This window comes from Rhinolophus ferrumequinum, chromosome 9 (assembly GCF_004115265.2).
Source record: "Rhinolophus ferrumequinum isolate MPI-CBG mRhiFer1 chromosome 9, mRhiFer1_v1.p, whole genome shotgun sequence".
In the NCBI taxonomy this organism is placed as follows: domain Eukaryota; kingdom Metazoa; phylum Chordata; class Mammalia; order Chiroptera; family Rhinolophidae; genus Rhinolophus; species Rhinolophus ferrumequinum.
This window is the reverse complement of record NC_046292.1, coordinates 51538922-51562784: the sequence shown is the minus strand read 5'-3', so window position 1 is coordinate 51562784 and position 23863 is coordinate 51538922. Positions and strand designations below refer to the sequence as shown.

The window sequence follows — 23863 nt, the reverse complement described above, 5'->3', positions numbered from 1 at the left end:
TCTGAAGTTAGTAGGAAATGGTGGCCGCTGAGTTCAAGATAAGGAATACAGGAGGGAGAAAGCATTACATTGAATTTTGGATTTGTTAGCACTTGTGGGACAATTTTAAGATATATTTTCTCTACAAAGGTTATTATGAAATTTATGGCCAAAGCCATATTTTCCTTGCCTCACCTATCCCATTCCTGTATTAAGCAATTTTAGGATTTCCTAATATGTAATGAAATCACTCAGTTTATGGATTATCATTACCTCACAATTATTTTGAGGTTAAACTGTGATCACATGAGATTTAAATACAGTGTATCTGTTTTCATTGTGCACCTGCTAAATGTTGATTTTCTGCCTCTTTATATTATTGCAGTATCTTAGAGATAAAAGTATTTTACTTTACTACAACATATCTGTATTATTTCAGAAAGGAAAAAAGTAAATAATACTGATTTTATCACCAAAAGAAAAAAAAACAATTAATATGAATATTTACTTAAGTTTTCTTCCCTAGATATCCATCTGTATGCCTCTCTTTTGGGTCAGGCTGGTACTTCCACAGGCTGATGTGCATATCATGCTTAATTTTGCTCAAGTTTTTCCCTTTGCTTCCCTTTGCTCAAGGTTTTCCCTCTGCCTTCATCTCTTTTTGACTTTAAAATAATTACCCAATTATTAATATGCAGTTCCACCTTAAACTGCTTCACCTAACTTTCTAACTGATTGGCAATGATTGTTTCAGTTTCTTAGAGTATTATATTCTCTGTCACACAACTGACCATGTCATCGTATCATATCCTCTGATCACTTTATCTTTGTTAGGTTTACCTGGTTAGGCTCTAAATAATTTGGGGACTCTGCACACATTTTATATTTCTTCTGTCTCTCACAGTGTTTAGCACAGTGCTAAATATATAGTTGGTGTTTAATCGGTGCAACAAATGGATGCTCTGAAATGCAGATTTGTAAAAGAGTTTTTCCAGTCTACATTTTGAGAAGAAAAAGATATAGTAACTTCTAGAGGTATTCATACCAATTATGTTTTTAATGAAGATAAAAAGGTGATAATCACATTATCTGAAGAGTTGATGAGATAGTGCAGAGGTGGCATAAATGTAGTTGAATTCTTTTCAGACCAAACAAATTAACAACGTACATCCAATTCCTTCTAAAATATAAGAATTAAAGGTTCATATGCCTAGAATCCAAAAACTTATATTTTAAAGTTATCTCCCCCTTTTTTTTTGTTTTTTTAGTAGTGTTTCCTATAATGGCCGTAACACAGCAGAAAAACATTTTTAAAAAATGGCTCTAAATCTGATCAGGAATTTTACTGAGATTTGCAGGATAGAAAAATTTCATTTAGTCTTTTCTAATGACTCATAGAATAGAAGTTTGGAGTGGCCAAAAGGATATCATGAAAATGATATAATGTGCTTACTGGCCAGGCTGAGCTAGGTGAGCAAATTATTCCTTCCGTGGGTATTGGAACTTTTGGAGCTGTATGAACGATTTTAGGCTATGAGGATGTCATTTATCTGTGCTTTATTAAATCCAACCCTCATAGTTTGAAAGAGTTAGAGAAACTCATTTATATTTTAGGAAATAAGATGCATTTTTCAAGGAAGATCTCTTCAGTTAAAAAAAACAACACAACATATCATTTAGTAATTCCAAAAAATCCAAACCACACTGGCAATTACCAATAACCTTGAAATACCTCCACTGTAATCTCCTTTGGGGCTACAGGCCACTTGTGTTCATATTTTTCTTTCACAGTTTGTTCCGTGTTAGCAGTTGGATTTGAATTCTCAACACGCACTCCATGGCTTGGCTTACCCACCAGATTTTGAACAGATTTTACCATATTCTTTAAATCCTCTGGGTAAGGAGTTGGATATCGTTTTAGGTTTATTTCAACCTAGAAGTTTATAAAAAGAAATTTAACATAAAAATACCTTCAGCAAGCATATTCACAAAACTACTCCATTTTATGTGTAATAGCATAACCAAATGCAGTATAGTGAGTGTTGAGCTGGCTGAGAAACTGTTCTGTAGAGTAGAACACATAGTGTTCCTCTCACATTCTGCTTTATGGGACTTCTCCTCACCCCTGCCCACCCTTCTAGATTAAACACAATTTTTGGATTATATCCTATCTTTAGACCTACCCCATAATGATTGAAATAGCAGTGCACTCAATGCTTAAGTGACTGGTAATCTCTAAAATTTGAGCATTATTATCAGCTGCTTTTATATTTTAGAGGCTGTTCCCTTCCCTACCCTAGTTATTTATAAATAATTATTTTGATATGAAAAATATCTTTGGAGTAACATTGCAGGTGATAGAGGAAATACCTAAAGATTTACAAGTAAGAGTGAGTTGTCATGTATTAAAAAATGGGGAGGTGACAATATTTGCTACCCAAAATTGTATCATCTCTATGTTAATCAGCATGTTACATCAAAAGATTGGGCATTTAATTCTTGTTAATATTTAAGAAAATATGCTTTGGGGTGGTTTTATATTTAGTTTTCACCCTAATAAAGTAACATGCTTTGTAGGCAATGTCTTACAATAAAAAGAAATAAAGAATTGGGAACATTTTCTAAGATATTCTAGGTAAACATGTAAATTTTGGCTTATATTTCATTCTTGAATTCATTTTTGGTGTATCAACCTAACTTCAGGGAGCATATATATTAATGATTACTTTTCCCATTTAATTTTGAGAGAGAAAATATGAGACATTCCATGTAGAATATCCCACCATCAGGGTACTTATATTTAAATGGAATAGATACAAATTATTCATGTTTATAAAAGGGAGTAGGAAGAAAAAAATAAGGGGCAGATTTACTTAGCCAGGATTTTTCCAAGAATCATGACTTTTGGCATCTGAGTAGAACCAACTTTATAAAATGGAATGGTTTATGTGATTGTGGAGAGTATGTGTCTGTGGAAAGTGCGTGTGGGGGTCAGGGAGGAGAAGGTGGAAGAGAAGCTGAAGGAGGAAGAGTGAGAATGAGAGAGAAAAAAAGAAAGAGGGAAAGGCATATACATACCCACCCCAAATACCCATGTAATTCATGGGATGTAAGAAGCTAGGATGGAGGTATAGAGCTGAGGATTATAAATATGAATTCAAACACTTTTGCCCATCTGCAGTTGTAGCAAATCCACCAACTTTGTTATTCTAGTATTTTGTCTTTAGTGTGGCTCATTTTCCTTATCAAATACTGGGTTTGGACTTTCCTAGATGATTTCTAACATTTCTTTCAGTACTAAAAATACAAAATTATATTTTCAATAAACTTTTGGAAAGCTGATGAAAAACCAGATGATTTTGCTAGTGTAAGTATTGTTTAAATGTAATTGAATCCTTTATACTCACAAATAAATAAGGATGAAATAAATAATAGATAGAAATAAAGCTACAAAAATATAACACAAGAAAAAAATAAAAGTTTACAGAAAAAAAGTGTAAGTTGTTAGAGTATAATATAAATATATCTTAGGGTACTTAATTTATAATGGATTCTTCAATAAACATAAAAAGAATGATATCCATACTAGACAAAGTCAATTGGGATGCATGCATTCTTGGATCTGTTGTTTAAATTGTGGTAGAAATGTTAATCACAAATTAAATCTAAGTTTTAAATTATATTGGTGAACTTGTTTAAAAGTACTTGGTATCAAAGGGATAAAAGCCAAATACTACAAAAAAAATTATAAATTATAGAATGGTATGGCTATTATGCCAATTAAAAGCATCTTTAATTTTTAATAACCAATGGTATATGAATGAAAAAGTCATTTTCAAGTAGGGCATTAAATTAAAGTTCTATGTACCTTAAAATATCCTCAATGCTAAAATTACATTTCTAAATTGAGTCAAAGGCAAAAAAAAAAAAAGTGTGAAATGTTCTCTTAATTGAATTAAACACTTCATTGAATAATGTAATCTATTTTTGTAGATGCTATGTCCATTGGACACAATTAGACAACTATTTACTAATGGACCTAGTATCAATATTCTCTGGTTATTTTATAAGCAAGTTAATGTGATAGGTTAGTCATATCACCAGAATATGTTTGGATATTTTATCTCTGTAAAAAAATTTAAATCTAGAAACAGAAGCATATTTGCCACAAATGTAATGAGGTTTAAGCTTTAGGGCCTATTGCATGGGTTCTTTCCAAAGCCTCATGAGGGCCCCTACTTATGTGTTTACGTAGTTATTTTATATTCTTTTCATTAAAGAGGCCCCTCCCCAAACTGTGGAAGCTTCAGGTTCTCATAACCCTTAGATTTGTTCCCACCTACACAATAAACTCCTTGTTTCCCATTTACTAGCCTACCAGCAGAATTAAACTGGACTTTGAGTCTAAAATTAAGCTGCAAATTTACCCCGACTAGCTATCAATTCCTACAATGATAATATCTCTCCCACATGCTTGGATTAATCTAGAGCTAAAGTGAGAAAATAAATAAGACAGTACTATGAAAATTTATGGTTTCTGTGCAGAGATTAGATACTACATTTAATATCATATTCTACTTACATATTTTTAAAATATGGATTCCTTCGGCAATCTAGAGTCTACTATATATATGTCACACTGCAATACCTATAACTGTCTGAATTTTTTTTCAGATTGTATGCAGCAAAGATTATCATTTGCTCAGTCTTCGCTTTGGGCCAGATAACATGCAAAATGTTTTGTAGGGATATTTAATTTATTATTAGTTATCGATATAATAAATAATACTTATTTACCATATATTTAAATATAAATAACAAATGATTAATTATATTAATCCATCATTTATAATCAATTATAATTAAATCTCATTTAAATTTCACAACCCATTATACTATCTGTTTCTATTTTATGGGGGAAAAAAACCAAAACAAAACAGGGGCTCAGACAGTGTAAGTTACTTGCCCAAGGTCATACAGCTAGTAGGTAGCAGTGCCCAAATTCAAACTTAGGTCTTTGATGCTAAATCTTGTGCTACACAAGTGTTACTTGGCTCAGAGCTATTCTCTGGTATAAGTGCAGCACATATGTATATTCTTGTGGAAGAAATACTGTAAATTTAAAATGTGAATTTTATTGAGTTAAATTACAAGATAATTTCCATTTTTTGAAACATAAAGCTAACACAATATTTTATAATTTCTTCTTAAATGAAACTGTATTTTATAATTTTGTATGTTTCTAAGCTCTTCCAAAGCATATTTTATACTTTCACAGATTACTTTCCCTCCCTACTTTTCAACTCATGTGTACAGTACTTCAGAAATGAATAAACATGATCATAAACACAATTATATTACTAGCTCAGTAATGTCCAAATACAAAAGCAGTTTCTTTATATTTCTAAATGTATAGGCTAGAAATATTCCCTTATTCTAATATGGGATGAAAATAGATGTATATTAATTGATTATACATATAGGTGGGGAAAATATCTGTCAATTACATTCTTACCAAAATGTTATGTATATCACTCACCATAAAGTATTTGTTCATTGTACATATACATTTTATAAAAATGCAAGATTTTTACTGAAATGCTATTTTATTTTAATTTTGGAAAATAGAAATGTTTCACAACATTCTATATATTTCACATCTAAATAAAGTGCAGTAAATGCAAATAGCAGCTGCAAGATGTTGGAGACTTCCAAAAATTTAGCAATGATGAAATAATTAATGTTAATAGCTAAGGCATTTAGAATATCTTGAATTCACACAAAACTCTGATTTTCTTATATAATGTTTAAATTTTCATTTGATTTGGTTGGAAATTCCAGTAAGAGAAATAACAGTTAATGCTTTGATTATTGATTGTTAAATATCTTATTGTAGGAATTAATTGGTACGTTTTACATATAAAGGAAACCTAAAGCAGTTTTAGTGAGGAAAATGCATTCTTAGCTTGCCTTATATTGTAGAAAGAATATAAGGCAGAATAAGAATCTTGTCCATTATATGCGGATGGTAAAGTTTACCAAAAATGCAGTGTTCTTTCACATCCCATTAAGACTTTTTATTTTCATTAAATTCTTAAACACCTGACTCAGGGAGATAAGGAAGCCCTATTTGCCACATTCCCAAACCAATCTTCTCTTACAGGAATTCTCATCATTTGTGCCTTCAAATAAAAGGGAAATGGATGCTTTTCAACAGATTCCATCTTTGTGCTCAAAGTTCACTCTCAGCAAATCTGAATTCACATCTCATGTTCTTTTCGGAATCAAGTTTAGTTATTTAATGTCCCCCAGAATTGATATTTTTTATAATGTGGGTATGTGTGGGGACAATTTAGATTTTATCAATAGTGTCATCAACATTCTGCTTGACTATTGGTATTCCCACACTTTCAATTAAATAAATCATCTTTACAAATAAAATAAAAATAAAAATAAATAAAAATGAAGCACCCAACTCAAAAACCATGCCAGATATCCCACCATTAGGCACCTTATATTGACGTTCCCTCCCCTCTGACTCAATTCTCCCAACCCCATTGCCAATGTCAATGAAGTAAAAATTAAATTGGGATCAAACACTGGCAATTGAGGGTTTCTATACGATGAACATTTCTTACCCCAATCATGCAGAACATACCCCATAAACCACTGTTCCAAGGTTGCCTCTACATGGGGGATTCTCCTACCCCGAACACCTAGGCCTACCTGTCTGCCACTTAGAGAGGGAAGAGTGGTGGATTGTGCTGCAACTGGCAATGGAGTACACATGCTCCTTTCCTGCTGGAGGCCACTTATACAACCCCATGCCAGCTGTGGGTCATTCTGGGGGACAGGCATATCTTGGATCTGCTGATCACACCTGGCCCATGGTGTGCAGCAATCGCCAGACAGTCTGGCAGGTTGAAGAGTAATCCCACGCTGGCCCCTTTCCCAGGGGGCTTGGCAGGAGTGATCCTGTGGGAGAAGGAATCTCCATTTTCTGGGAGAAAGAGGAGCACTGTAGCAATACTTTCACGTTATCATTTTTCTACTCTTGATTTTATTTTTCCACTCTGGGTAGTGCATTTAAAACAATCACCAGAAAATTAGTTTTAACTCTATGTAATACAACACTTCCAATATTATATGAAGCTAAAGTGTCACAATTTCTTCACACAATGCAAGCATGCATACTATACTGTACACACTATAAATAGGGCATAATACTCTATTCCATTTGGAAGTTGATGGCATAGGTCACTGGTTCTTTTCTAAATTTTGTGTAGATTAAAGGTAAAATGGTGCTAAATTTCATGTACATGTAATGAACCAGTAAAGTGTGATTAATTTAGTTTAAGATGTCAGGATAGTTCACTCATAATATTTCCATGATGATTTACTTAGAAGTTTGTGTTCTAATTTGGTCAATAGCCAATGACATTGGAAATATTCAAATTGTCAAAGCCCAGTAGTTTGAGATTTAGGAAACATGGTTTCACCAACTATAAATAAATTAAATATAAATAAACATAGAGAAAAATGCCCTTAAAGTACAATGAACCTACTCTGATTATAAACAAACCTGATCAAATAACACACAAACAGGGCTTCTAAATAATTGTTTGTATTTACTATATTTTATGTTTTCATTGAGACATATACCAGAGTATATTAAATACACTCTTTTCCTCTTGGATCCTTTGAATATAGATTTGTAGGAAGATGTATGTAGTTTTTAACATTCAATGAAATAAAAGAATGAATCAGAGGTCCAGTATAGTATGCATTATCCACTTGTTATGGATTTAACCTATGAAGTCCTTAAAAAAAAGAACTGAAATGTTCTAAAGGTCTTTTTTTTTCAGTTTAGCATTATTTTTTCTAGGAATTCACAATAAAACAAAATGTCTCTTTGGTTATTAGATAGCGTTAACCAACCATCCAGAAACATTTTTTTTTTATCCCAAAACTTTAGCAGAATTATCATTTTGATTTGGGAATCCATTTTGGGTTCTCCACAATGATATAGATAGGTCTTGTCAATTACCTTACTGTCTAATTCTAATAAGGTTCTAGAGTGTGTTGGTTTAAGAAAAATGTTTAGAAAATGTGGGAATGAGATGATAGAAAAGAACACATCACACAGTCTAGATCTACTAATAGAATATATATAACTACTTAGGTAATTAGTCACGAAGAGTGAGAGCTGTTAGTACCCATGACGGAAAAAGTACACAAGTAATACCATAAAAATTAATGAGAGATTCAAGATGTTGCTATATAATGATAACATGAAGATCTGATATTGATAAAATCTATATCAATTCTGATACTTTTAAAATTTAAATAATGAAAAAACATAGATTTTAAAATCCAATTTTGTTACTTGACTTAGATTAGTTCAAATAAAGGATTTTAAAAAATATGCTTTCAGCTTAAAAAATTGAAGTATTTTCCCTAAGGAACATCACCTTCTATTAGGCACTTACCTCCTTTAAAACTTGTCCTCACATTTAAGAAAACTCATAAATTCTTCTCAAATATCCCAGGAACATAGAATCCTTTAGAGACTTTTTTAATGCCAATGTAATATATTAATCTGTTGGCTCTTCTATAAATGTGTATTTTGGCTTCTTACAGTCCGCATGACGTCTTGCTCAGTGGTTAAAAGGAAACCATTTCAGAGTTTCAAAGATGTAATAAGATGATTAGGGAAAGCCCACCACCCAGATTGGTTTGTTTGTTTGTTTGGCTTTCTCTCACCTTGAATCTCTTTCATGTTATTCTGTAAGATGGGGTGGCCTATCAAATGTGCTCAGTCAGAACATCAGTCTTATTCTGAAGCACACCAATGCTTCCAAAATTGCCCTCATGCTATAATGAAAGGTACCACCGTGAGACTTAAAGTTGTATCTGACTTTCTAGCAGAGGTCCTTCAGTTTGTCCCAAAGTCTACCTGAATAACACTAAACAAGCAAAAATAAGAAGAAGAAAGAAGAAATAAAAATTAAAAGGTTCACCTTAACTTTCCCAGTGTTATCATCATCTTCCTTTTTTTCTTCAAATTCAAAGGCAACAGTCATGCGTTGTTGTCTCTGCTCTTCCCACAGGGTAGGGTTAAAGCTGTCACTGTCTGACTGGAAATCTACAGTTAGATTCCAAAGTATTATTGCTTTTTTTTTTTTAACATAAAGTGTTATTATAGAGCTTAGTACACTATGCAAAAAATGGTGATAAGTTCTATAAACAAATACAAAAATTGAAAAGAGAGAAAATAAAGAGAAAAAAGAAGGAAATAAAGAGAGAAAGCAAGAAAGAAAGAAGGAAAGAAAATGGAAAGAGGGAACAAAATTCCCTTGATATTTGCTATGTGGTCTTTTAACATCTTAACTCAAATTCAGCTTTCCTAAGTGTACATTAATTGTATGTTGGGATTGCGAATTTTTCCAGCGTAGAGAATGAGCTCCTCATAGGATAGTAATAATAGAGAGAGCTGGAATAAGCATTTAAAAACATACTCTCTTTTAGTCTTCACAACAGCACAATGGTAGTACTAATATCACCCACAATTTACTAATGAGAAGCCTACAGCTGAGTGTTAAGACTTGCTCAAAGTCATGTTTCTCTGTGGCCAAAGTAGGATTCTGTCCCATGTCTGTGTAATTACAGAGTTCATACTTGTAACTACTCAGCTCTATCATGAGTTTATAAAAGGTACTATATAACAATGGTTTTGCAATAAAGTGTCTAAGATCGCACCTGTGTGTGTGTGTGTGTGTGTGTGTGTGTTTGTGTGTGTTTGTGTATGTGTGTGTGGTAATGGGAGTTTATTTTTAGTATAATGAAAAACCAGAGGGTGAGTTTCTTAAAATTCAAGAAAACTTTTCTAATACCAACTCTTTCCAAAGGAAACTAAACCAAAACAAAACAAAGCTAATGCCTTAACAATACACCTTACCTAACTAGATCTACCTCACTCCCTGGCAAACTTAGGGATTTAATCTGTGAAACTGAATCTCAGGAATAATCAGCAAATAAAAGGCACTTTCATTTTTCCCTACTTCCTTTTGAAATGAAATATTTTGATAATCTAGGGATATTAAAATGTAAATATAAATAAAGTTAAATGAATACAAGATAACTCTTACTTAATATTTTTCTTATACCACATGTAAACACGGTCACTTTTCTTTCATAAATTCAAAAGATCAATTGCATTGAAGTCTGAAAAATACATATGAAAACACTTTCCTTTTCCGACTTCTGTAAGTCAAAATTTGAATGAAAATATCCTAAACTATCCCAAGATGATTCATTTACATGTGTAAATCAAAGACTAAAGACATTTATTACAATTATTCCTGAAAAGAAGAAATATATAAGCCAATAGTTTCTTTTAAAACTTGGTCTCATTCAACTGGATTGGGTGAATTTAATTCATGGGTGGATTAAAGTGGGTTTACTCTTCCAAGTCTTCATAACTGTAAGACTAGAAGACTGTAAGACTGTAAGACTAGAAAATGTACATGGCAGCCTGTGCTGACTTGGGCTAAAGAGCCTATACTGAGTTCCAAATGATAAAGAACAAACTTCCTTTAAACATCTTATGAATAATGTGAGCATAAGACACAAGGTTTAATTATTGAAAAAAGTTTAGAATGTTCAAACAGTATTCCTATCATAGTTGCTGACATTAGTTAGAGAAACTCAACTTGAAAAAGGAAGGTCATTGTTTGCAAGTCATCTTTTTATGGTTGACTCTTAACGTGAAATAATTTGGGGCCTGGGATCCCTGGGCTAAATGTTTAAATTGTGTTCATGAAATTAGTGAACACGGGAAATAAATCAGCTCATCAAACTTTCCTTAAGGTTTGACTGTTCTTAGCTCATTTAAATTAGTTGGGTATTGCGTTTGGTTAGCTAGTCCTGTGTCTTGCAATCCACCGAGAGAAGGAGTTGATCCTAAAAGTCAACATACTTTTCATGTAAGATATAAAGAAGAAGAGTTATATTTTTAAAATCTTACTTAAAATATAGTGCGGAAGATAAGATTCATACTTACAGTTAACCTCCAAATGGTTTATGTGTATCATGTAATTATCTTTATAGCTTTGCCCATGTGCCAGTATTCCTGGCTAGAGATCAGAACACAATTAATCTTTTTTTTGTCTATAATCATGTAAGTATAGGAGAAATTTCTACGAATAACTTACCTTCATCGCCACGAGGTTGCTGCGGAAACATGTAGTTAGTCAATACTCTTTGCTTTGTTTCTGGATGGGCTTCAGTTTGTAAAGGGATAAGGGCTTTGGACTGGAAACAAAGAATACTTAAATTAGATCAATAAGCTAGCAAATATAAATAATGTTTTTTTCACATAAGATAATGGTCAACAGTCTGGACTCATTCAAGCTGAATGAAAAATTAAAAGAGAAGCAAGGGAAAAAAAGCAACAAAATAAGAAAGCATAACAAAATAAGACTATTGCTGGGGAATATTTTCAAATTCTAAAGTCTTCATAATGAGATTATTTTTCTCTAGTACACTCTTTCACAAAACTTTTCATCCTCACTGAGCAATGTCAATTTTAATCCTAAAGAGACCAAAATGTATTAAATTGTTTCAACTAGTAGTAAGCTTTTGGTATGATTCGATACGCCCATTCATTTTCATGAACTGTTCCCCTAAAAATGGAATTTGCTATCAAATTTATGGTATGCACAATCCTCTATGAATTTAATTAGGTTAAGGCATATGCATTTATTTTTAAGAGCTATTTTCATAACCAAAGACAGGGTCCACATCCAGATAAGCAACTGTATTTGTATCTTGTATGTCATAATATACCATGTTTCCCAGAAAATAAGACCAGGTCTTATATTAATTTTTGTTCCAAAAGATGCATTAGGGCTTATGTTCAGGGGATGTCATCCTGAAAAATCATGCTAGGACTTATTTTCTAGTTAGGTCTTATTTTAAGGGAAACATGGTATTTACCTAGGGATGGTATTAATTAATGCTCTATTAATTAATTTGATTTCAAAATATTATTTTTGAAGGGTTTTTAGAACTCTGATATTATATGCTATATGTGGAAATATATTGGGAATTACCATTTATCTAATGTTTTAAAAATTAGCTTATTTCATGACATTTATTAATAGGAGTGAAGCACAAAGATACCAACTTGTTTCATGAAACTGAGTCAGGAACACATTAAATCACGGTCCTAAATAAAAGTTAAACGATGTAGTCACTGTTCTATTCATTCTCCCACATGAATAATAAATCATGATATTAGTTTTTTTTTCCACAAAGCAAAACTGAAGAGTCTGTTCCATTAGCACAATTCATATTGATTCCATTAATGCTTTATTTACAATGATATACTGATGACTTGAAAAATCTGTAGTTTATTGATAAGATTTGAATTTGAATGACGATCTAATTTTTTACTAGATGGAAGCAAGTGCTGTAAAAACAGCAGGAACACAAATATTATTCTTATACTTACAGTTTACACTTTGTAGAGGTTTATTTTATTTTTTCACAGAAGTAACCCAATATCTAGAAATCTGAACAATTCATTTACTAGTAATGCTGCTTTTATTCTTAGAAAACAATGATGACAAACTAAATTCCACATGCCTTGTTTTCATTTGGCTACTCATATTTGGGGATAGGTGTTTCAAAATTTTAGGATTACAAGAAAAGAGTGAAAGAAGACTATAAACTATGTCAAAATTATTGATCACCCATTTTTCTGGTAGCAAATGAGGTGTCTTCAACTGTTTTTTGTTATTTTCCAGTTAATAATATTATGAACACTCAATTATTTATTTAATTATAATCTATTTTCATGAGAAAAGGAATAATATCAAAACAATTTCACAGAAAATACCGATAATAGTTGCAAAGATACCTGCAAATTTCTTTAATAGTTTTAGAATTAAGTTGATTATGATTAAAAGTGTGAGAATAAAAAGGAACATGGAGGATAATAATTCTCTCTTGTGGGGATTGTGGTAATGATTTCTTATTTTTTACCTTCAGAGATATAATTAAAGTACATCCTCTAAGGACATATATGTACCACCTAGAGCTGAAAAGCTATAAAAAGGATCATTTTGTATATTCAATCGCTGAGAATGAAGGAGATGCTAAATTGAAGTATTTAAAGAGGGTGAGGATTATAGTACTGTTTTGTCTACAGCAATGAAATACATATTTGAATTGCTACCTTTACAAAAACCTCTCCTCCAGTGGATAAAGAATCTGTATTTTGTACTAATTGTCAAAGGTATCTATTGAAAATAAGTTAGTAATTCAGTTTCAATTATAGTTCAACTCAATAAACAAAATAAATCAAGTAATAAAAGTTGTTACCTGATTGTCAGAAAGCCACAACGCTGCAAGCTCCTTAAGTTTGGTAAATGAGAATGGTAGATTCTTCAATCTGCAAAAACAATGAAATTCTAATAGCATGGGTGAAGGTGGAGATAGTTTATTTTTATGAAGAATTATTTAAAATACTGTAATTTATTGACTTCATTCTTCTTCTCTCTAATTCTTTCTGCAGTGAGTAGCATGAGCAATCTTTAAAAAATGAAAATCTCCTGTTTACAACCATTCAAATGCTTTCCTTCGTATCTAGGATAAAATCCAAAATCCAGGTTAACATGCCTTTCAGACCTTATAAGATCTGCCCGCCCCCAAAAAACCCTCTAGAAACTTCTGCTACTCTTTTCTTGACTTGGTTCCATGAGCACCACTAGCATTCTTTCAGCCTGCTATGGAGATAAGCCAAGTTCTTTTCTCTGTCTGGAATATTTTTTCTCTCATACTTCATTTGACGAAATCTCACGTATACTTTAGCTCTTAGCTTAAATGCCATTTTCTCAAAGAGGCTTTTCCCTGACTCCTCATTTAAATTACTTTTTCACAACCTAGTCTTAAAGCACTTCGTATTTTCCTTCATGGAACATAACATAATTGGTAAATTTTTTTTTTTTTTTTTTGCTGTCTGATATTCCCACAAAACTGTAGGCTCCAGGAGAGCAAAGGGCCATATTTCTCTTACTATTAAAGGAATTTATAGCTCCCAACATTATGTTGACTCCTGAAATTGTGTCTTTTTGTTCCTTCAGCCTTCATATATTATGTAGTAGATAGTCAAAGAGAAACTCTTTAAAAATAGCACTTTGAGATATATGAAGTTTGGCATCAGCTTAAGTATTCAATCAAAGTTATCTATTTAGCTTCGGCTTCAGCTTTTGGAGAGCCAAATAGCCAAATGCCTACTTTGATATTCCTGAAATTGTGCATGATTAATAAATTGTGATTACAATGACAGCTAGTCAGCAAAGTGAGTAATACAAACAAGGCATGCCAAAGGATTTATTGTTAAGTTCTGCATGTTCACTTTTGCATACAGATAAACTGTTTAGATACAACTTGTACACAACTTGTAATGAAAACTTCTTTAAGTCTTTATTTAATATGTTGAAATTCATCAGCCAATTGATGAATAAGTATATTTTGATAATGGAAGTGGAAAATGTTACAATAATTAATAAGGATTGTGGGAAGTTAGTTTTATATGCAAAAGCAGTTAAGAACTTTCAAGTAATTTAGTAAATATGAAAAGACATTGACAGCGAATGCAGAATGTGCATAGGCTAGATAACATAACAACCTTTCTGAGATTATAAATATTTGTAAAACATAAATAAGAATTTAAAGATGAATAATAGAAATGAAATTATACCACAATTCTCTTTTTCTACACTTATTTGTTACACTAGCATTTATAACATTAAGCCAAATTACCCATAAAAGCTGTTTCCAATATTTAGCTGGAAATTATGAAGTAAGGTCTATGGGGAGAACTTTTTACATGACGTGGAGATGAATTAAAAGTAGAATACCAATTCTGCTGTATCAATGGTACATGAGGGCAACACTTTCCAGACGCATATACAACACTGTCCATGATAAATCATCATCAATCCAGTTGTAAATGTAGAGTAGGAAGAAAAGAAATTGTTAGAGAAGGATGTTGCCCTCATTTTTTTTGCTCTTCCAGTGGCTGCTGTTGAAAGTGGCCTTTCTTTTGTATCACAGATGTGCAGTAAATTGACAACAGAAGCAGCCTTACAGTTGACAGGGGCAAGGAATCATTGTTACTGAACTATAATGCCAAACTTTGAAAATCGATTATGTTTTAAGCATGAAATAGGAATAATCATGACTTTTGGAAAACATTTCATATTTAATCTTTTATCCAAGCAGTTCATTCTCTGTTTATTCTGTTCAACTTTGGCCTCAGCTTTGGCTAAATATTGATTTTAATCTCAGGTTAAGATTCATCGATTAATTTGTTAATTTAAAAATATTAATTTGGCTCTAACCTATGTTTCAGTCACTGTACAAGGAGATAAATTAAGCTTTATTTCTGGCCTGATGGAGTATTTAAACTCCTGATATTATGAGATTCTCAGTGTTTTATTCATATCCTTTGGACCAGCATCTAGCGATGTGTTTGTCCCATGATAGGTGCTCAACTATGCTATATTTGTTGAATAAATAACTCCATTAGTAGTACTTTTAGCTGTGGATCATTTTAAATATTTGACAAGGATATTTTCTATATCATCACACATATTATTAATGTATCAAAGTTGAGCAGACCAAGAATTTGGAAGAGAGTTCTATAGCTCATCATGAAAACCCTCTCTCCAGGTTGACAATAATGGAGCTCAGTTCCATTGAGAGGCTGTAATTGAATCTATGGGGCATCCATCTTCCTGTGTTATCTCCATGACCATATTTCTAATCTTCGTCAGAAGAATATAATTAGAAAATTTAAAAAAATGTCTTGCTGAAAGGAAGGCAAAACATTCGATGCATCTTCCTCATCTTCCTGTCTGGTAACCCAGTCAAAACAGGAGATGAGGTTGGTTTGACATGACTTACTCTTGTTGCACCAAGCTATGAAACTTCCTTGTCAGCATGATTTTAAAAATAAGTTCCCAAACCTTTTAATGGAATGTTTTATTCTCTTACATGAGAACATTACTGAGCTACTAAATGAAAGATTTTTTGAAATTCACATTATTTTTTTTCCTTATACTAACAAACAAATAAGAACTTCCACACTTAGTGAAACTTTCAGAATCTGAACCTTCTTCATGATTCCACAGAAGCTAAACCTGACAGTTTTGTTGCAAAGTCTGTGAGTTTCTCACATTATCAGTAGACAGACTGAAACTTACTAAAAACAAAGAGTTCAAGCATTCTATTTCATAATTACTTTATCTTCTTAGCAGTTGTCTAGGGTCAATATTTATTTTAATCCTTTCCTATTTGAGGACGGTTGTAATGGAAACAAAGAAGAATTGCAGTTTCACTTTTTCTTTTTACCCATCCACCAGTATAACACCTTTGTCACAAGAAGAGGACCCATCCTTTCTTTGTTCCTTCTGCTCTGAACATGATTAAATAACCATTTATTGTCCTTACCATAATGTACAAACTTTTTGACTTTTTATTATTAGCTTCCTGGAACTATTCCTACCAGCACTCTGATGTTGTTGACAATATACACATTTCCCATTCAATTTACAGAGACATAAAAGTATAAATAAATAAATAAATACATACATACATATATATATCTGCATACATACATATCTATGCACACATTTTTATTAATACATTTTGTAGGTTTTTATTTATTTAAATTATTTTCCATGTCTTTGTAATAGTATGCTTTCTGCATATAGGAGGGTTTTGGTATATAAATTTGGGTGTATAAGTTTTATATAACTTAAATATACAATATAATATTTGATTTTAATATAATCAAATAATAACATTTTGAAATAGCTGCTTAAAAAAATGTAGCTTCTGCATTTTCTAAATGTATATTTGCACATTTATTTGATATTTGTATTCCATGTATTTCACACACACTTTACACAGAAAATGTTTCCAAAATTATTAACAAGAAATAGTAATTTGCTTTTAGGAAATAAATGTAAAACTTTTTGACTTTTATATATAGGAAATAACTAATAACATATATTAGGAAATAACTAATATATGATTGTGAATGTGTGTCAAAAATACCTGTTATCACTCAAATTTAAGACTCTTAGTTTCTGCATCTGTCCAATCTCTTCAGGAAGAAATTCCAGTTTATTGGAACGTAGAGACATAACTGTTACATTCTTACAACTTCCAATCTATGAGAAACAACAACAACAACAAAAGTAAACAATCACATTGTAGGCTATTTTCTTATCAATTTTTATAACTTCTAAAACAATTTGACTAAATTACATATTCCCTTATCATTTTTAATGTTCTCTCTTAATATATGTATTGTTTCGTTTTTTATTATCTCTTTTTAAAATATGTATATTATTATATAAATTCCTTAGATATTAAGACAATGTACATCTCATATTCTTTTACATATTAGGAAGGATTTCCTTTATAATTTTATTATTAGAGCACTTGTTAACTTTATTGTTTTCATAAATTGCATCGTTTATGACCATCCAAGGGAATACTAATATATCTATGTTTATAACAGATCATGCATATTAAAAAATGAAGTTTTGCTAACATCTCCTTGGTAAAATTACTTTTACTTCATATTACAATGGTATTTGTCATTTTTATTCATTACTTTTGGCTCTAAAATAATGATATATGGATTAGTGTTCTTTCATCATGGAAGTGTTTTGTCGAAAATGTTAAGTTAAAAATGTACTTCACATTTTTTTTCTTGACATTAGTAAATTAAAATCCTAGTTAGAGATTAAAAAAAACTAACAGAAACTCTTGATGGATCCTGAAGTGAAAATATGTAACATGAGACTTTTAAAAACTTATTTACATTGAAAAATTTTCACTTCAGAAATGAAAATGTAAATATCCCCAAATGTTATTTATTTCTGTCATCAAAAACAAAACATATAAAATTAAATTATTAAATTGTATTCCTTCACATTAATTAATTTACAATATTTTATTACTTTTCTTTGCAAGCAAGGTTTATGTCACATGCATTTTCTGGGTTGAGTATAAGTTAACACGTCATTTAAAAAAGAATGATTAACAAATATATACATAGACAATTCCTATTCAAAGCTCAAGTCATGAATCTACACTGCTGCTGCACCTGTTAATATTTAATTCCAAAACAGAATCATAAAAAGTTAATTAATAGAAATAAGTTTATTCCTTACTTCTCTGGGTAATTCTGGAAGGAAATTCTCATCAACTGCTAATGTTCGAAGACTATGAAGGTAGCCAATAGTACAAGGGAGTGCCTCCAGTTCATTACAGCTACAGTCAAATTCTTCTAGTAAAGATAAACTGAAAAGATAAATACATTAGTCAGACATTTTAAAAGGTCAGATGGAAGAAAAGTTTTGGAAAAGCTACATATCCGAATGCACTAAAAAAGGTATTTATCTGGTGACTGCACAATTTATATAAATTAATTTATTTTAACAGTTCAGCTAAATGATTCAATACCATTTAGTAAGTGGTTCAATTTGGCAAAATAAGTATAGTTTATTTTTTCCCTTTCTAAATTCACCTGTCATTTAACTGACTCATTGAAAATGAGAGAAGATTTTGTTTGTTTGTTTTTAATACAACTGAGACGTCATTTCCAGGCAGATGTTCATAATGTATCTTTGGAATGAATGCCTATAACTGGCATTGGTGGGTAGAAGGGCGTAGAGGGCAGGTCCAAGAAAGGGAGAATAAAAGGGGCAACACATTAACAACAAAATACTGATTAAATGGTAGGTATTTCACTAAGTGTTAAAAATAACTAAGCTTTTCCTTATAACAGCTCTATATCTATTATTTTAAAATAATAATTTAAAAAAATATTATTTTACAGATAAGGAAATGGAGGCTTACAGAAGCTAAGTAACTTGCCCAAGGCCACACGAGGTAGGAAGGCTGAGACCTAAATGCAGACCCCATGGCCCCAGTGTATTACCTTGCCTCTTGGCCTGTGCCCCTGTAGAGGAGGCTACCAGCAGGGCTCATTTCAGTCTGCAGATGTGTTTTGTTTGGTTTACATAGTATTTTCAAAGGTGGTAAACTCTACATAATGACTCAGACCTTTTAAAAAAGAGGACGCTCTGGCAATACTGGGCCTGTTCTCTTCCATGACAAGTAATGGAAAGAGAGCAACGGCTGCTGCCTCTAAATGGGCACAGTTTGCCAGTTTATCACAATACTCACCACGCCATACTTGGCCCGCTTCACCTCAGATCTACAGAAAGGAATTGTATGAATGCACATTCAAGTTATCACCAGGGAACAAGACATTTCAATGGCTGGTTTGAGACAGCGGGGAGAGAGAGAGGGCCTGGCACAGAGTAAATACTAGCTGTATTTAAGTTGTCATTGATGCTGTTGTTAATATTATTACACTGTCATTACCATTCATTTCATTGTTATTACTGTAATAGGAAGGAACCCCAAGGGTGAGGGTGTCGTGCTTGTAAAGGGAAGAATGAATTGGAGTTAGCGGGATGAGGTGGCAGAATCCGCTTTCTTTTTTATATCTTGGAACGACCTGGCTTGAATGCCATTTACCTCCCAATCATACAGTTAACAAAGTGAACACAGACATGAAGCATATGGGTTTTAAGTTAGTCAGAATGGCTTTATGTCCAGGCTCTGTCACTTACTAGATCTTGGGTTTCAAAAATCAAAGCTGATTTTATTTACCTGCCAGGCAAGGGAACACACTGGGGAAGGAACACACCGAGCAGTGCTGTAAGGGAGTGCTAACAATGGGTTCCACTCATTTTAAAGATTAAAAATTTGCATTACAGAGAGGGTAGAACGAGTTCACAAGTCTGTTTACAGTTAGGTAAACCAAGTCCCTTTGTCCATGGGTCTGGAAAGAAATGAATTCAGTCAGGTCCAATCTGACTCTGACCAAAGTAACTCAGGATTCATGGTCTTTAACAGCTGCAGCTGTTAGAACTAAATGTGGAGAAACACAGAGGTCAGCTTTGAATAATATCTCTTAGGCAAGTGCAGCTTAAGTGAACGTTTTTCCTTTTACATAGACAAGTCACATAACTTTCCTCTAAGCCTTAGTTTCTTTATTTGCAATGAAAATACTAATAACCCCTGTCTCATGTAGTTGCTCTGAGTATTTCATGGAATATTGTAAGTAAAGAATTTAGCACAGTGCTTGCCATAATACACATGCTCAGGAAATAGTTTTTCTTTGTATTACTGAACCCTGATAAATTTGTTTCTAATCTTTTTTAGGTTGCACATACGGAGGTGGTCATGTCCCTCTATGCCAGGTGTGCATGGCTATGTGACTTGTGTGTGTGTGTGTGTGTGTGTTGGTGGGGACAGGACTCAATGTATTTGGGAAACCCAGTAACAGCTTATTTCTTTATAACAGGAACAGTCAAGCACAGTGTCTTCTACATATAATGCACTTAAATTGATTAAAAGAGGTTTCAAGCAATGGTTCAGGGTTTTATATATATATTCAGCAATTGATCATGAAAGTACCACAGCTTTTTAAAAATAAAAATTTCAGATGTATGTTCAGAGGGAGAAGTTAAAGAATTAAACAATTAAAAATATAATTAAGTTTCATTATTTTTTATTTCTTTTATAAAATATGTTTTGAGGTTACTCTTTTCTTTTTTAATCATTTATTTTTTTCATTTAAAGTTGACATTCAATATAATTTTATATTAGTTTCAGATGTACAGCATAGTGGTTAGATATTTATATAATTTATGCAGTGATCCCACTGATAAGTTTAGTACCCACCTGGCATTATACATAGTTATTGCAACATTATTGACTATATTCTCTGTACTGTACTTTACATCCTCATGACTATTACGTAACTACCAATTTGTATTTCTTAATCCCTTCACCTTTTTCACCTCGCTCCCTTAGCACTCTCCCCTCTGGCAACCATCATTTTGTTCTCTGTATCTATGAATCTGTTTCTGTTTTTTTGTTTGTTTATTTTGTTTTTTTATAAGTGAGATCATATGATATTTGTCTTTCTTAGTCTGACTTATCTCACTGCACATAATACCCTCTGGGTTCATCCATGTTGTCGCAAATGGTAAGATTTTATTCTTTTTTATTCCTTTGTATATATGTACCACACCGTCTTTATCCAATTGTCTATTGATGGGCACTTGGATTGCTTCCATATCTTGGCTATTGTAAATAGTGCTGCAATGAACATAGGGATGCATGTATCTTTTCAAATTAATGTTTTGAATTTCTTCAGATAAATGGCCAGAAGTGGAATTGCTGTTGTCTTGAGATAAGTGAATTTTACCAAACATTCAAAGAAGCATCAACACCTATCCTTCTTAAACTATTCCAAAAAATTCAAGAGGGAGGAAAGCTCCCAACCTCATTTTATGAGGCTACCATTATCTCAATTCCAAAACTGGACAAAGACATTAGAAAAAAGAAAATAGTTGGCTGATATTCCTGATGAATATAGATGCAAAAAATCCTCAACAAAATATTAGTAAACTGAATTCAGCAATACATTAAAAAGATCACACACCATAATCAACTGGGATTTGTTCCTGGGATGCAAGGTTGGTTCAATATCCACAATTCAATTAACGTGATATACCACATAAAGAAAATGAAAGATAAAAATCATATGATCATATCAGTAGAGAAAGCGTTTGACAGAATCCAGCATCCATTTATGATAAAAACTCTAAGCAAAGTGGGAATTGAGGGAACATACTTCAACATAATAAAGGTCATATAAAACAAACCTACAGCTAACATCATACTCAATGGGGAAAAGCTAGAAGCAATCTTTTTACAAAAGGAGCCCATTTTCTGCATGTTTATTCAACATAGAATTGGAATTCCTAGCCACAGCTATCAGACAAGAAAAATAAATAAAGGGCACCCAAATTGGAAAGAAAGAGATTACAGTAAAGCAGTCCTTATTTTGTATAATTATGATATACAACAATTTCAGCTATCATAGTTTCATTAAATAACATTAGTTCCTCAACAACATAGCTCAGATTTTAGTTACCTCAGTATACTAACCGTGAGTAATTGCATAAAGCATAAACCGTACTGCTAACACTTCAGTACACAAGTCACAGTGTAAATAACAGATACACATTATGATCAGTGACTAGTCATATTTCTCCTTTCAAAGTCTGTCAGTAACCAGTCACTGCTCATCCATTACTCAGTTCAAACATACAGATAGTAAATCATGTAGTTGTGTTGCTTTCTTGTCAATCAGCAGTAGAGAGATACTATAGGCACAATAATTTAACATTTAAAGCACTGTTACTCTATGGTAATGTTCTTGGTCATCCTAATTCTCTTGGGCATTTAAATGAAAATGTGAAAATTTGCTTTTTATTAATAAGAATAACTTCATTAATCCAATTAATGGGCCAAGGAGTTATTTCAACTTTGAAAGCCTATTCTCTTCCATAGAATTTTGAATATGCTATTGATGCTACAACTGGAGAGCATCTTTAGCTGAGTTTTGGAAGAAATATGACCAAAAGCATGCAACTGAAAATATTTCAGTATCATTGAAGAAAGTAACAGCAAGTAACATGGGTGTTGTATAGAAGAAACTTTTTAGCACACTGTGCAAATAACTTTGCAAGATTTGAATCAAACATAAATGCAGTTATAGAAGAAATATTAATAGTTGAGTGTTGAAATTTGCCTACCACTATTCAAGAGACTGTAGATGTGCTGCCAGCAGAATTTAGTGAAGGCAAACTTGATGTAAATGAGGAAAATGGTTGTGATGAAAATGGTGAAGATGTCTATGGCAATAAACTTCACATTAAAGGAAATCTCAGAGATGTTTCATGATATTGAAAGCACAAAGGATAAAAATTGGGAAGCTGATCCAAGTTTAATAAGGAGTATGACAATTCACTGACACAGAAAAAAAGTTAACTCTGAATTATAATTTACATGATAAAAAGAAAGCAGGCATTTTTCAAACTAATCTTGATAAAATAATTAAAACATTGCAATTTTTGATGTTCCTAAAATTTACAATGACAGAATACTAAATAAATATTGGTTTTACTATTTTTCCATTTCCTTATACATTTATAATCAATAGTAAAAGGGTTTAATATTTTGAAAAAATGTTTTAAAGACCTTTTCTCAGAACAATCATAATTTTCTTTATTGATTAATAGTATTTTGCACAATTTCAGCTTGTACAGTTGTTTTCACAGTCTCCCACCACTGTACAAAGCAAGAACTTCCTTCATTAAAAAGATATTTTTGAAACAACCAAAATGTCCTTTGATAGATGAATGGAAAAAGAAGTTGTGGTATATATACACAATGGAATACTATTCGGCGGTAAGAAAAGATGATATAGGAACATTTGTGACAACATGGATGGATCTTGAGAGTATAATGGTAAGCGAAATAAGTCAGAAAGAAAAAGCAAAGAACCATATGACTTCACTGATATGTAGTATATAAACCAAAAACAACAAAAGAACAAGACAAACAAATGAGAAACAAAAACTCATAGACACAGACAATAGTTTAGTGGTTACCAGAGGGTAACGGGGGTGAGGGGTGGGAGATGAGGGTAAGGGGGATCAAATATATGGTGATGGAAGGAGAACTGACTCTGGGTGGTGAACACACAATGGGATTTATAGATGATGTAATACAGAATCGTACACCTGAAATCTATGTAACTTTACTAACAATTGTCACCCCAATAAATTTAAAAAAAAGACATTTTTACTGTATTAATATACTGAATTAATAATTTATAGCCTGAAAGAATTTTGCAACTCTGGGTTCC

General features: G+C 32.2%; 1 protein-coding gene across 1 annotated transcript in view; it reads right to left on the bottom strand.

Annotated features, from left to right (window-relative positions):
* LRRC7 (leucine rich repeat containing 7) overlaps positions 1 to 23863 on the bottom strand; it is a 364327-nt gene that overhangs the window by 82787 nt on the left and 257677 nt on the right. Inside the window, 7 exon segments of the mRNA XM_033115988.1 lie at positions 1712 to 1912; positions 6706 to 6954; positions 9000 to 9124; positions 11193 to 11292; positions 13366 to 13435; positions 17110 to 17225; positions 18237 to 18366. Of these exon segments, the coding sequence (XP_032971879.1) occupies positions 1712 to 1912; positions 6706 to 6954; positions 9000 to 9124; positions 11193 to 11292; positions 13366 to 13435; positions 17110 to 17225; positions 18237 to 18366 (991 nt within the window).